Source organism: Carassius auratus, chromosome 6, assembly GCF_003368295.1.
Source record: "Carassius auratus strain Wakin chromosome 6, ASM336829v1, whole genome shotgun sequence".
Classification (NCBI taxonomy): Eukaryota; Metazoa; Chordata; class Actinopteri; order Cypriniformes; family Cyprinidae; genus Carassius; species Carassius auratus.
In genome coordinates, this window is record NC_039248.1 from 5,817,464 (window position 1) to 5,833,614 (window position 16,151).

General features: G+C 36.5%; 1 protein-coding gene across 1 annotated transcript; it reads right to left on the minus strand.

Moving 5' to 3' along the window:
* Nucleotides 1–504: 504 nt before the first annotated feature.
* On the minus strand, nt 505–10,295 carry cyp27c1 (cytochrome P450, family 27, subfamily C, polypeptide 1). Its single transcript, XM_026257892.1, has 9 exons — nt 10,002–10,295; nt 6,352–6,542; nt 5,572–5,771; nt 4,399–4,608; nt 4,146–4,309; nt 2,643–2,806; nt 2,445–2,523; nt 1,659–1,862; nt 505–1,516 (listed from the first exon to the last, which is right to left on the minus strand). The coding sequence occupies exons 1-9, from the start codon at nt 10,293–10,295 to the stop codon at nt 1,400–1,402; spliced, it is 1,623 nt and encodes a 540-aa protein (XP_026113677.1). The 3' UTR covers nt 505–1,399.
* Between the last annotated feature and the right edge of the window lie 5,856 nt (nt 10,296–16,151).

Sequence of the window (16,151 nt, forward strand, 5' to 3'; positions counted from 1 at the left end):
AATCAGAACATGGAATTCGTATTAAATAACGCCCATTCGATTTATAGGCACGTTTTGTTGCGTGCGCAAATCAAATGCTACAGCACATCATTTATTAAACATGTAATTCGCTTGGTTATTTGTAATTAAGATAATTCAGTTTATGCCGCTAATGGCAAACGAGTGAATTAGAGCTGACTCTTTTAAAATATATGTTAATTATTTGACTTCCTTCATTTTCCTATGCATCCTGCCATCTGGTGGATAATGGTATAAAGACTTCATAAAGATGGATAGATGCATTTACTTTTACTTTATTTCTGAAGTCATGTGTCACGAGTCTTTCAAAGTTTATGTAAATGAAATTTTAAAACTACAATTATGAGGGCAAAAGTCGTTACTGGGTTACTTTATTGCAAAGGATCTGAGAGAAAATTTTACATTCATTTCAACTGTATGTGGTTCACAGACATTTGTGTGCTTGGTGTTTAAATAGTGTTTATGTAACACATGTACAACACAGCAGGTCTTCAAATTGTATTTATTCATACAAAATTCAGTAACTTACACATTTTCACACTTCCAAATGTCATACAATGCATTAAGTTCACAACCCTCAAAAACAACATTCATTTTATCCAAGAAAAATATTTCATTTCCACCAGTTCCCATTATCCATCTGTTGCCTATGAGGCTAGTGCACTAAAAAGAAAAAAGAGGCACAATTTTGCATTTCACATTAAAATGTTTACCACTAAAGAGGAGCCGACTAAAAATCCTCGCTCTTGAATAACAAATTAGATAATAATAGCCAGGCTGAAATCAAGACAGACATTGCTTTGATTTGAGGTGTTTTACTCACACGGTACTTATCTTATTATTAGTGTCCACAGGACAGGATTTTAGCACGGTCTTCTAAAGTAGCTTTGTAGTTGTAATAGGATTTACTTTATGTTTGCTTTAGGAATTTTCTGCTTTTGAGCTAAAAGTCAATAAGCTTACATAACCGTACCATGTTAAATAAATAATGAGCTTAGTGCTCAAGCTAATTTAATAATAAAACATCTATGTACAAGGTCTTCTTGACCATATTTCATTTTAATTATTAAGGCTGAGTGAAAATGAAAAAGCCACAAGAGAAGATTATAGATAGTGTGATGTAAATTAAGCAATTCTTGAAGTAATTCGTATTGATTTGACTATACGAAATAGTGCCTGTTCTAAACATTCGTAACATTTTTGGTCCTCCGATTGGCTTTCACACAAAAGCTTAGAGGCACTTCACATAAATAAAAGCAACATTCTTCGCTGGATAAAAGCTGGAAGAGGCACTTTAATACTCAAAAACACTAAAAGTCTTTGGACTCCAAGAAGCACAGTATGGATTATGGTTTCAATTCACACACAGTGTAATGGCAGATTACTTTCGGTCCACAAATCTAATGTTGATGGGTGATCCCGGACAGAGCAGGCCATGAGTCTTAGCATGCACATCAGCAGTCTGGGGAGACACCTCAATGTGGAACTTCTGCAGGAGCTGTGATGGAGAACAACATCAATACACTATTAGACAAGGGAATTATAGTTCACATTTAAGTAATATCTGTCTTTATTTATTAATAGTACCACAACTATGGTTTGGATCTTTTGAATTTTGAGACACGTATTTAAACAAGCACCTGTGTAAGAGCCAAATGCATCTCCAGCTCGGCTATTCTCCTCCCGATGCAGCTACGGATGCCGTAGCCAAACGGGATGGAGCCAAAGTTATCGACACGGTCAGAGGCATCCTTGCGAATCCAACGATCTGGACGGAACTCTCCGGGACGGGGGAAGTTCTCTTCGTCCATAGAGGTGGAGTAATGACACAGAGCCAGCTGAGTCTGTGAACACAGGAAGATGAGAGATTTTTCAATAAAAACAATAGCTACTATGTTAAGTTATTAGTTATTGATTGAATAATTATTTATAAAGTATATTAATATAAATTGTTTTGTTATCAATATAGATTCAAATTGATTCAAATTGAAATCTTCTTTTAAAGATTCTGAAAATTTTCTTTTAAAGTGTAATCTTTTTAACATAATTCGTCCTGTGACAATACAAATCAACGTGTTTTTTTAAGGCATTGGACTCAGACTTAATTCCTGAAGGGCCACAGCTCTAAACAGTTTTGCTCTAACCCTAATCAAACAAATTTGATCCAGCCAACCAAGGTCTTCAGGATCACTAGAAACGTCCAAGCAGGTCTGATTTGGAGCTGGTTCGAACTAAACTCTGCAGAGCTGTGGCCCTCCAGGAATTGAGTTTGAGACTACTGCATTAAGGTAATGAAATCTAGAACTGTAGGAAAGAAAGACATGAAACAATGCTTCTGCTCTGGCAGGTTTTGACACGTATTTATGACACAAGCATATAAAAATGTGCTTTGCATACACATACAGCCACATGATTTATGTTTTTACCCCTTTAGGGATGAAATAACCTCCAACAATCAGATCCTCCTGTGTAACGCGTCCATTTCCAGGCAGAACAGGGAAAAGCCTGCATGTGTTAGAGAGACGGAGGGAAGTGTTTATACGGTTAGATTTTTGAATGATCACTGTATTTCTGTCCTCAACTCAATAAACTTCAATGAATAATGGGTGGTGGGCAAAGCTTACCTGAGAGTCTCTTTAACAAGCCCTCTAATAAGGGGCAAATGAGCCACATCCTCTCCGGTTGGGACACGCCCACCCAGCACTCGGTCGACTTCCTCAAAAATGTCCTGCTGTATTATGGGATGTCTTGCTAAAAGGTATGTGCTCCATGACAGTGTGAAAGAGGTCTGTAGAGAGGCAGAGACAAGAACATTTGATTACTTATTAGAGATTAGTAACGTGATCTGCACTAATTCCTCTGCTTTGGTGCAATATTAAATATATGGGAAATAATGCATGATATAGTTAAGAAATATCATAAAAGCAAATTTTTTACTGAAATATGATCCAAATGTGATATTGATTTATACCACAGTATTTTTGGAGTTCCAAAAATGAATTTTGTTAATACTGATTTCATTTGATTGGTACCAGCAATTAAAATAATTAGGATAGAATCAGGATGGCTAATTACTCTAATTGAATTTACTGCTAAATATATGAATTTGACATAAAATATACAGAATACATTTTAATACAGTTAAAAGAAAATCTATCTTCTGAAATGTAAAAAAAAATGGCGCTGGAAATCAAATTAAGGGACAAATAATGCCTTTTGAAGCTCTACTACATTTTGCATAAAACGTTCCCTTACATAACTACTCATTCACTCCCATGTACTGATTCTCCCAAACATGTCCACCCCCCCCCCCCCAAATGCCTCCTTTCAAAGATTGCCCAGTAAACATCATTCACTCCCTTTTTCGGCCATCTCTCTCCACCCCTTCATCCTGTAATAAACCACCTCCCATGCTTCTCTCTATTCATCATTACTTTTATCTCAGATAAATCTGGGCCTAAAGCGGCTGATGTCATGTGTGTTCAGCTCCAGTGATCACAGTGTTCACCTTTTTGGGTGACTAATTCCTTTTTGGAGCGAGAACCCAAAACAGGCACCTTGCCTCAGAGGTAAAGAGAAAACAAAACAGAGAGACAGACAGGTGGAGAGGAAAAGATTACATGACCGGCTTTGGCTCACGATGGCTAATGTGATCATTCGGCTGAAAGAAAGAGAGAGAAAGATCAAAGAGAAGAGGATGCCAACTGACTCATCAGTGAAATGGGAGAGTCTTAGCAGGGCTTGGATATTGTGGGTATGAGATGTATGGAGAGAGGTCAGCGTTAGGTCAGGTCAACACAGACTTCTCCATGGAGACCTCAGACACCCGTTACGATTTGACCGTTTGAAAAGAGTTCACAGGAAGAGAAGAAGTCGCCTGAGATGCTGTCCTGATGAGAAGGTTTATTTATCATCACCATTAGATGCAACCATTTCTCCAGCTGTCTCAATACACAATGTGTTTCACACATGCATTCAATGCTTAAAGAGACTGAAGAATAACTTCAGTAAAGGTAAGATTAATTTGGGTTACTGAGTGTCTACCATTGAATTTGTGCCAAATTACAAGTCATGAACCACAAGTTGAGAAGCAATGACTTAACAGCAGCTATTGGACCAGCTCTTACCGTATCCACACCAGCCAGAAGCATTTCTGTCATGTTTGCGTAGATCTCTTCCAGATTCATCTCTCTGGTGACCAGCATGTGAGTCAGCAACCCTCCTTTAATCTCTTGGCCTTTCTTCATCTTCTTTTTGATCTCTGAAAGTCTCTTGTCCACGTGGATCTGGCCTAAAACACACATTTATACAAACTTTTAACAAAAAGACCAATTTTCTCACAATGACACTGAACCCCAGCACAGTTCCCTCTGCTCTTACTGAATTTGAAGAGGCCGTCCCATGAGCTGCAGAATTCCTCCCAAGGTTTGGGAATGATGGGGCGCAGCCATTTGGGAATGGCCCCGGCGTACATGGTGGTCTTGAAGGAGCTGAACATGAGGTGCAGTGCAGCAATGTACTCCTGACTCATCTTGGGAATTTCGTTTTCCAAGCAGCCCAGACGGGTTTCGTACAAAATGGTTGCAACACCTAGGAAAGAGTTTAACATTGTGTTTTTCATAATTTCCAACTTACCATACTGAATCTCCCACAAATAAAAGCAATTATTTGCTAAGGTTTTCATGTGCTAATCTAAATCTTATCTGAATCTTTAATCCACTGTTCTATTAAAACTAAAAAAGAGAGATCCACAAATAGTCACACTACAGAGGGTTTATCAGAAATTACACTTTCAACTATATGTGCATGTTAGAATTTAGTGGGCCATTTTCTGATATCAGCAAATGACAATTAAGAGATCATTAATATTCAAAAAATACTACGGATCTAACTCTTCTGTATTTGTGAAATAACAAAAACTTAACCTAAACTGAGCTAATTAATGTCACTATTATGTAGAGCTAAAATTATGAATAATTTTCTGTCTAATTATATAGCTAATATCAATTATGAAGTCATAATTGATTAACTTTGCGACACTGACAGAATCTGATTCAGAATGAGCTTTATTGCCAGCTATGTTTGCACATACGAGGAGTCGATTTTTGTGACAGAAGCTTCCACAGTGCAACAGAATGACAGCAACAAGACAAAACACAGATAATAAGAAATTGACTTTACTGACACTCATTAAATTAAATTAAATCAACATTGAACTTAACTGAGCTGATTAATGGCACTTTTGTCTTCTATAGAGTTAGCTTAAATTCATGTTGTGTCATCATTGATTAACTTTGCACCTATCAACACTAATCTGAATTGAGCTGATTATGGACCCTATTATCTTCTACAGAGCTGCTTTTGTAGCTAAAATTGCAGTTGTTTCATCACTGGTGAACTTTGCAGCATTGACGGTGTTATTAAACTAAACTGAAAATCTGTTTTGCTGTACAACTATGTAAAAAGGTGACAAAACAACACTTGCTTTAAAAAATCTAATCTCCCTTCCTTTCCAATTTACCACAATAACGCACACTCTGCCCTCAGGCTCACCTTCCATGGCATATTTGAAGAACAGGTCATTGATGTTAAGGACAGTCTGTCTGTCGTCCTGCTGGCTACGCAGTGTCTTCACTCTCTCCACCAGGTCGGCCACCACAGCGTTGACGTCAGGGGAGAAAACAGTCACATCTCTGGGCCGCATAACCAGCTGCCGCAGAACACTGCGCATCTTCAGCCATTCGTCACCCTCACTGGAGATAAAAAACATCTTATATTTGTTATCAGAGACAGACACATATTAAAAATACATTGGGATATTGCAGATTCACGTTACGAATTTGTCATTTGTCATTGTCATTTAAGATTTTGAAAATATTTTTTTAAAGAAACCTTTCAATTTCACCAAGGCCACAATTATATGACCAAAACAATATATATTATTACCATTTAAAATATAAACAACTGTTTCTATTTTTGTTTTTTTAAATGTAATTCGTTCATTTAATCCAAAACTGATTTTTTCAGGAGACATTACTCATTCAGAAATGATCAAATATTCAGAAAGCAGTTGTATTGCTTATATTTTTGTGTAAACCCTGATGTTTTTTAGGATTCTTTGATAAAAGAACAGCATTCAATGGAAACAGAAATCAATTGTAATTGTAACTGTTGATCAATTTAATGTGCACTTCCCTTGCTGAATGAAAGTATCAAAAGTCTTAATTATCTCAAACCATTTAACAACAGTGTACCATTTTAATCCAAAGAGACAAACCAAGTTATGCATTAGACTACAGCACTGCTCAAGAAAGCACATCAGCATGTACTTACGCTGAGATGAGTCCAGTAGATCTTCCTCTCAAATCTCTGTACTCCTTCCAGGACTCCATGTTACCCCTCTGAGGAGTCTCGCCTTCACTCCTGAGAACATGTGCCACCATGTCTCTGTCAGCGATGGACACCACCAGCTGAGGTCCAAATCGAGATTTGAAGATCTTCCCATACTTCTGAGAATGCTCCAACTACAAAAAGATTTGTAAAGCGGATCAATGTGGATCTCAGAAATGCACTTGAACCATATAAATACAATTTTAATTCTGATGGATTTCTTTTGTCCTTGTTTTTGGCTAATCTGCATTATAGTCGTTTGTTTAGATGTTTCCTTCAAACTTTAAACGCTTTATTGAAATTTACTGACAATATCTATGTCTCCCTAAAGATTATATGGCTCTTTGCCAAATGCTCAGTATGCACAGGAAGACATTTCCCGGTATGGATGGCCCATTTGCAAACACGGCCCTCACTGCGAGCTCGCCCACTTTCATCCCCCTTCTCAAGTCGTAAGTACTTTTCATACTAAATAAGACAACACAAAGGCCCCTCTGTGTATCCTCAGCCAGAAAAATCCTGGAAGACATTTCTCATCTTTCACAGTCCTAAGACAACTTCACCACTGGCCATTTTAGATAAGTATTAGAGAATTTCTGGCTCTGTTTCAGTGCATGGGAGATTCAACTGGTCATGTTCCACAGAATTTTGAATTGGAATGACATTTAGAGGAATTGAATTTCCTGAAAATGTGAAAGAAAATCAAGATACAAACGAGGGTTTTCATTATCACTGCATCAACACATAATTCCATCATTCATTAAAACTGATTGTGCATATTTACTCCTTGATTTTTCATTAGTGATTAAATATTTGTCTAGTTTAAGTGCAACTATAACCTTAGATTAGCAATTATAACCAAATATATTTTGGTAACACTTTATTTTGATAGTCCACTTTAGACATTCTACTAGCAGTAAGTAACTTTGCAACTACATGTCAACTAGTAGTTAGTAGAGTATTAGCAGACTGTCTGCTTAATATCTTCTAACACTTTCTTTGTCAATTTATTGTCAACTTATACTAAGCCTAAACCTACCCCTAACACTAACCCTAAACCTACCCCTAACAGTCTACTCTGAGAGTTAGTAGACATGTAGTTGCAAATTTCTGAGATTTAGTTGATATGTAGTTGACATGTAGTTACAAAGTTACTTATAGTCAGTAGAATGTCTAAAGTGGACTATCGAAATAAAGTGTAACCTATATTTTTGCACCTGATTTGACCTTTAGTACCTATATGAGATTGTGATCCGCAGTCAAAAAAACCCCCTGTTTTCTTTTTAGTGTTTATTTTGTAATACTGGCATTTGTTGGATTTTTGTACTACAATTTTTTTTTCTCATCCAGTATTTTGAGGAGACCGCCTCCATTGCTTCCTCAGAGGAAACATCTTGTATATAATAAACATACCATATACAGTACATACTGAAAAATGGTAAAGTTTTAACATCTGAACTAGTTTTATTAAAGTAAAAAAAAAATGTTTCATACTAAAATACATTAATTTATATGAACAAGACAAAATATTAGGGGTTAAATCAGTATTTTTTTTACATGTCAAAGAAGGCCTTGAGCTGAAATATTAGTTTTGTCCTGTTGGTGGTTAATATAAAACAGCATTAAAAAGTTTATAAATCACAAATTTTTCTAAAGAAACATTGTCCAATAGCAACACCAGCAGGTAAAGTTACAGCAGGAGTCTGCATCTTTCTCGACTCCCCTGAGCCCATTGAATTTTGAAGGACTCGTGTCCAAATGTAGCAATGAATTTTCACCATAGCCAGAAGTCAGGATGGGATTAGTCTCGCATAGCTAGATCTTCAGACTGACGGCTGAAGGTCGGGAATCCATGGCAGCTTTCTTTGGCCAAGGCCCGCCCATAAGGCCATTTGACCGTATTTGAAAGATCCTATGCCACAAACTTTAAATATTTCACATACATTTGAAAACCCAGCGTTTAGTTGATCCTGATAAGTGCTCATCGTCAGTTTTAAACTCGACATCTTTCTTCTTTCGTGAGGGGGTTTGGCGCCATGGATTCTTTGATTCCAGGCAGAACATTAAAAAAACGTGACACATCTCGCAGAAATCCTGTATAATTCAACCAATCCAATGATGACTTTGACACTGATGAAGTGTTTCCAATTTTGTGTCCCATATGCATCAGATGTTTAGCCAACGGTCCGTGGGCATGACGTCTGAGCCTGAGGTTGGGATATGAGTTTCCAGATTAGTTTCGCACAGCTAATGTCTTCAGATCTGCCAAAAATATAGCGATGACTATCAGATTGTTGATACCTGATCCTCTCAAACTCTACATATCGAGTTATCTGCACAACTGGTGAATCTAATGTGTTGTGCCGACAAGCTAAAGGCTTAGCTTGTGTGCGACATGCTTATTTTAGAAGATTGTTTTGTTCATTTATTTTATTTTATTTATTTATTTTTATAATTGTATTATCAGTTGTATTAAAATTCTCCCCCTACCAGTTTCTATTATACAGTAGATCAGGGCACAGGTGAAGTCAGGAAACGTCTCATATATTCAGATACAGCCAAACTTTGTTTCTGCAAAATAACACTTAAAATGTCATGAGAACATGATCGGTGTTGGAATTTTTAGTTAGTAATCAGCTTGGTAAAAATAAAAGTAAAACTCCTCGTCTGTGAATTTACCAAGTTTTGATGTCCCTGACTCGAACAATTCTAAAGTAACTAAACATTAACTACTTAAAATAAAAACACAAATAAAATATAATTACTGCACTGAGTTAGCTATTATTTTTGGGGAAAAAATTTAAAACACTAACTTCATGAGAATATTGGTTACATTGTTAATGTAAAAGTATAAAATAATTTTATTTTTCTTACTCATAGCGTAAGCAGTGGTTTCTAAACAATAGACTCCATGGCATATGAGTTTACATTTGATTTAAAAAAATAAAAAAAACACAACCCCCGCACACCACTGCACTGTATATCAGGAATTACATTCGTGTGTATTCATATCTGAGTGGCCCAAATCTCTGTCGGATAGCTGGCGATCTTTATAGCTGGCCATTCTTGAGGTGTTTGAATTGCAAATATAATTCGAATCCAATCCCTCGTGTAGACTGCGCCTGCAATAAAATAAGGTTTGCGACTGTCTCTCTCGATGGGGTGGAGACTGCACTCTCCAGTTTATGAAACTCCTTAAGTAATCCAACACCTCACGTGTCCGCACTGAACATTACGTAGCCGAGTCTTGACTGTGTCCCAAACAAATAAATCTTTATTTACGTTAAAGTAAACTTTAAAGTTTATTTAACGCTTGTGCAACAATGGTCACTGGCAGTTTCGGGCAAGTACCTTGTGCAAACTCGTAAGATAAAAAGTTACAGGAATTTAAGTTTAGAACAAATTGAATTTTTTTTTTTTTTTTTTTTTGTTAAATGAAACCATATGGATGAGTCTACATGATGGCGTCTGGGTCTTATCCACTGAACGTGTATTGAAGGTGTAAACTGTGCACTTGAAGACACATCATTGAAATGCAAACACAGAAAGTAACGCGTAACGGTGGTCCCATCTGACCGCACTACCCGACTCACCTGGATCTCGTGGATGCGGCTGAACCCATCCCGGTAGAAGAACTCAATGAGGTTCGACATGGTGCTGGGTCCGGGCATCTCATGGAGGGTCTTCACTCTCGCCACCTTCTGCTCCTCAGCGACGGGGCGCACCATGTTCTCCTCCTTCAGATCCTCCTGACTGTGCGCCGCGATCTCCAGAGAGCCCTTCGCCACGGACTTGTGCAGCCCGTGGGTTTGGAGGAGAAACTGCTTGCATGAATCCTGCAGCAGACTCTTGCGGGCCAGGTGCAGAATATTGCTTTGAAGAGACATCTCAAAGACTGTATACGTGCCACCGAGTTGAAACCAGGAGTGTCTTGGAGAAGCCGAGGTGTTCGCAGACTGAAGCGAATGCGCACTGATGCGTGGCGCGCAGCGGCTTTTTAAAGGTCCACGGGAGAGGTGCGGGATCAGCGAAAGGGATTGGACGCTGGAGTTTGGCCTTGGCAGGAACAGATGACCTCACGCACGCCCCACGAGGCAGTGGACGTCGATGAAAAGCTGAAGTGAAGGATTTTCTTTTGTTGCAATATAAAATGTGGATTACATAAATCGACTGTGGCTGGCAGCTCCTGAGTTGACCGCATTATACTCATTAGTCCTCAAAACACTGAGTTATCAGACATTCTAGTCACAATAATAAACAAGTAATTGTTTTAAGTCTCTTGAAAGCTTTACATTTAAGAATGTAGGCCCAGCTTTAAGGCGCAGTCAAAATATAACCATACTTTAAAGTCAAGGCTTTAACCTGGGACCAAAGTAATTTTGATGTAATGCTTAAATTATGGCGAAAATAATTTATCATTGCAATATAGCCAATTACTGTTTTTTAGCCTATTATTTATATCATGAAACAAATGTCATTTTTTTTTTTATCATTAGCTATTTATCATTCGTTTGATCTGATTGGCCATTTCATTCATTTTGACATTGACAAGCGCTGTTAAAATGCAACTTTTAAAACTTTCACTGTTAAAAATAAAGGTGCTTCACGATGCTATAGCTAGAATAACCTTTTTGTCTAAATGGTTACAAAAAGAACCTTAACCTTAACATCTTAACACCTATCTTTTTAAAAAAAAGATTATTTGTGGTGAAAGAATGTTCTTCCGTTGGTGATGGTTCTGTAAAGAACCTTTGACTGAGAATGTTTATTTGTTGAACAAAAATGGATCTTCTGGAAACGCTATGAAGATTCTTTTGAAGTACCTTTATTTTTAAGAGAGTTCTTGTCATCCTAACAACAAACAAAGCGGTGCGTAATGCATGGCCGCAGATATTATACAAGATACCAGCAAATACTGAGGGGACAGTTTGGCTATAGGCTACTTCTAAACATTGGGGGGACTTGTCCCCCTCTGGTGGTGGGCCCTGTAAAAAAATAGATTTAGATTTCATATCCCTCCTTGTTTGTTATTTGGACATTGTAAAAATCTCTTGGCCAAGTTTCATGTCGCTTCATGAGTGCAAATGTATTTTTTAGTTCATTTACTCTCAGAAAACAAAGCTGTCAAAAGGTAGGCTATATGTCACTTTTAAAGTACTAATATGTACTTATGTATCATTCAGGGGTAAATAATGTACAAAGATGTACCTTTTAGCCCTACATTACCGTCCCATCAGGCACTTCATCAAGTGTGTAGTTTGGGGGCACCTGAGGTAAGGATCTTTATTTTACACAAATGCAAATCTCGTCTGAGCATTGCTAAGCTCTGGGTAGCACACTATTGCCAAACTTTACACAAAAACACACTTGTTTTTGAAGTCCTGGAAAAAAGGGGGATTCATCTCATTAGAACAGCTTGTACTGGGTCATACAGCAGGAATATTCACCCTAAATGTTGGTTTTAATACTCATACATGATCCCCACCCTCCTCCTCCTCTTTTTATTGTCAGACCTGTTACATAACATGTATTGTTCATTTCCTTTTCATGAAAACTGCATCATCTAAATATGTAATTTCTTAAGTGTTCCCATATGTTAAATGTTGTCAGGTCTGTATGAAAAGACTCACAGAGTCCCGCTGTTTGAGGACTATTTGTATTTAGTCCCTCTTTTTTAATAACAAGAGAAAATCAAGCTCAGAATGTTTATCCCAGATTCTCATCCTAAGAATGAAAGATTCAATTTATGCTACAGAAAATAACTTTTGTGTTGCCTGCCTCTATTTAAATCTTTCTGTATCCTTCATATTAAACTATTGATACTACACACGCAAAGACACAGAAGGAAAGCCCACTGATTATCCTTTCTAGAGAATTCACATGCTTGCTCGGCATCAAAACCACTGTCTCCGAGCCAAGCGGATCTGGATATTAAAAAGGGAAAAGCCCCAAACACTACAATCTCAGAAGACTTAGTTTGCCAACACAATTGTTTAAGATTGCTTTGCCTTTGTGTTCTTAGACCAGTGTTTGGCAATCACAGGTGCATGAGGCTTCTCACTTAACTATAATCATATTAATAATCACAATCCTCTAATCCTGTAGTCACCATTCGTTGTTTATCATGTAGCTGATTTTATTGTTAGGTGCACATGCAAAAAGCAGAAAGGACTCGGGTAAAGCGGCTCAATGGGCATAACAACGATCTGGCACGAGACACAGAGAGACTAAACACTAGTAACAGGGAAGGAAATGCAATGAAGTAGAGCTGGTAAAGTAAATGAACTCATAAGAAGGTGACAAAGGGACATGAGACCAACAGAAGAGCACATGACAAACAGCAACAAACACAAGTCAAGACAGCACATGGCAGCTTTACTCAATCATCAGCCGTGTGCTCAAACCAGAGCCAAGAGAAGTGAAGCAGGATCCTGCACTGACACTTGAAATTGAATTTACAAAATACCAAATCATGTTTTAAAATGATGTTCTCTACATTGACACAGCTGCTGCAAATTCAATGAAATAATGCAAACAAGATAATTGAAAGGAAGTTAAGTGTTACCACTGGATGCTTTTTATTGTCATGGTTTTATGTTAGATATATAAATATACAGTATTCAAACGTTTGTAATAATATTTTTTTTGTATTTGAAAGAAATATCTTATGCTTATAAATTGTTTATTTTTTTATATACACACATGTACACATATATACACAGTATATTACAGTACACACATTTATAATATTAATAAATATTGATTTTCAGTTGATATTCTATAATAATAATGACGATGATAATAATAATACAGCCAATAGGATAATAATACGAGCCATTATTAGAGCACCAAAGCAGCATATTAGAATAATTTATGAAGGATCATGTGGCACTGAAAACTGTAATGAGAGTAATGATGCTGAAAAAACATTATTTTAAATTGTAATTTTTCTCAGTGTTATGGTTTTTGCTATATTTTTGATTAAATAAATGCAGTCTTGGCCTCTTTGATGAAAGTAAAATACAGCATTAATTTGTCGTAGAAATTTCTGACATCAGAAAGTGATCACTGGATCAGCCAGAATTAAACTAGAATCATAATCTAAAAATTTGCTGTCGAAAGAAGCAGGTAGGTTTTGTATTGTTATGAACATTTCCATGCCTTTATGGCATATTTTTAGATGTATAGAGAAAGTAAAACTACTCACATAAGACTATATAAGTATTTCGTAAGTGTATAAACATACACTTCACCCCAAAATAGACATATTCACACTGAACATATAGTATGTGGATAAAAGAAAAATCATGGATTTTAAATAATGAACTTTAAATAATTAAATAATGTCTGGGTAATTTATCGGGAAACTTATATTTAAGCACAAAACATCTTTTAAACACATTAATAAATACATCTTAATTTTTAGTACAAAAACTTTTAATATATACTTAAAAATTGTTGTCTAAGAAATTTTGTAATATTGTTAATTTTAGATGAATATAGCATGCGATACTGTCATGGCAGCGGCTACACATACATCATGTGTCTTTTACGGAATGAGTGTGTTGAGGTAGCTGCTGAATAAATAACTAGTTTGTTTTGAGGAGAAGCATGGCAGGATCGCATTAATATGCATTTTATATATGAATTGATGAATCACCTCAGACTCCTATGGCAAGAACATCAATTTAAAACTAATAATTTGCATGTTCTTGTAGCTCAGCTGGTGGTGAAAACCCCAAAACAACAGGTTTAAGAAACCTGTGCTGGAAGTCACTTTAAATTTGTCTGAATACATGAACTTAAAATCCAGCTCTGTTTTTCATTAGTTTGTACACTGAAGAATGTGAGGCTTGTTCTTTTCATTTCCATCCATAATGAGATTACAAACTTCCGGATTTCTCCTAGTGTGAGACTAGATGATTATTTGATTCAGCAAAACACATGAAGTGACATGGGGACAGGTTTCGGTGTTGGCTGGAGTGGTTCCCTTCAGCACCATTGTGAGAAGAGATTACATTTACAGGCACAAGAGATCAATTCAGTTCATTGTGAAAAAAACTAAACAAAACATTGCATTCACTAGATGTACAGTGAGATAAACAGCAAAGACTTTAGTTCCACCCTATATCTTGATTTTTTTTTAAAGGGATAATCCACCCAAAATTATAATATATACAGTGGGGATCGAAAGTTTGGGCACCCCTTGCAGAATCTGTGAAAATATGAGTAATTTTCAAAAAATAAGAGAGATCATACTAAATGCAAGTTATTTTTATTTAGTACTATCCTGAGTAAGATATTGTACATAAAAGATATAAACATTTAGTCCACAAGACAAAAAAAAATGCTGAAATTATTAAAATAACCCCACTCAAAAGTTTGGGAACCCTTGGTTCTTAGTACTGTGTTCTGTTACCTGATGATCCTCGACTGTCTTTCTGTTTTGTGATGGTTGTGCATGAGTCCCTTGTTTGTTCTGAACAGTTAAACTGAGCAGCGTTCTTCAGAAAAATCTTTAAGGTCCTGCAGATTCTTCAGTTTTCCAGCATCTTTGCATATTTGAACCCTTTCCAGCGGTGACTTTATGATTTTGAGTTACATCTTATCACACTGAGGACATTTGAGGGACTCAAACACAACTATTTAAAAAGATTCAAACGTTCACTGATGCTCCAGAAGGAAACAAGATGCATTAAGGGGGGTGAAAACTTTTGGAATTTGAAGATCAAGGTAAATTGTACTTAATTTGTGTACCGGGAAACATACAAGTATCTTCTGTTGCTTACGAAGGGCAGAACTAAATGGAAAAAAATTATATTTCAACAAAATTTGGCCATCTCCATCATGTTCAAAAGTTTTCACCCCCCAGCTCTTAATGCATCTTGTTTCCTTCTGGAGCATCAGTGAATGTTTGAATCTTTTTAAATAGTTGTGTTTGAGTCCCTCAAATGTCCTCAGTCTGAAAAGATGCATCTCAAAATCATAAAGTCACTGCTGGAAAGGGTTCAAATATGCAAAGATGCTGGAAAACTGAAGAATCTGCAGGACTTTAAAGATTTTTCTGAAGAACGCTGCTCGGTTTAACTGTTCAGAACAAACAAGGGACTCATGCACAACCATCACAAAACAGAAAGACAGTCTAGGATCATCAGGTAACAGAACACAGTATTAAGAACCAAGGGTTCCCAAACTTTTGAGTGGGGTTATTTTAATAATTTCAGCATTTTCTTTTGTCTTGTGGACTAAATGTTAATATCTTTTATGTATAATATCTTACTCAGGACAGTACTAAATAAAATATAACATGCATTTAGTATGATCTCTCTTATTATTTTGAAAATTACTCGCATTTTCACAGATTCTGCAAAGGGTGCCCAAACTTTCGAGCCCCACTGTATATATAAAGATAATTTTAAGAAATGCATCAACGATTGCACAAAATAAAGTCATGCAGGTTTTGAATGACAAAGACAGTAGAACTTTTCTTTAAAAAAATATCTGAACCGTGAAAAGAGCCCCCTCACTATTTAATAAAACTTCAAATTATGCAAGTATGGTTAATTGGCTTGCTAGTCACATTAGGACAAATTTTACATTACATGAAATTCTTATAAAATAAAAAGTATTTTATCATTTAGTCACACTTTAGTTGTTCCAAACCTGTATGAGTTAAATAAGAAACTATTTTCAGTAGTTTCTGGTCGCCATTGACTTTAATAGTATTCTTCTCCCAGTCCAGC

Bases quoted from the DNA above. Each gene is read 5' to 3' on its own strand.
- cyp27c1 (XM_026257892.1), bottom strand. From the start codon at position 10,295: ATGTCTCTTCAAAGCAATATTCTGCACCTGGCCCGCAAGAGTCTGCTG. The intron at 2,524-2,642 runs GTAAGCTTTGCC...TAACACATGCAG, and splicing joins CTTGTTAAAGAGACTCTCAG to GCTTTTCCCTGTTCTGCCTG. The intron at 1,517-1,658 runs GTGCTTGTTTAA...TCTCCATCACAG, and splicing joins TGCATTTGGCTCTTACACAG to CTCCTGCAGAAGTTCCACAT.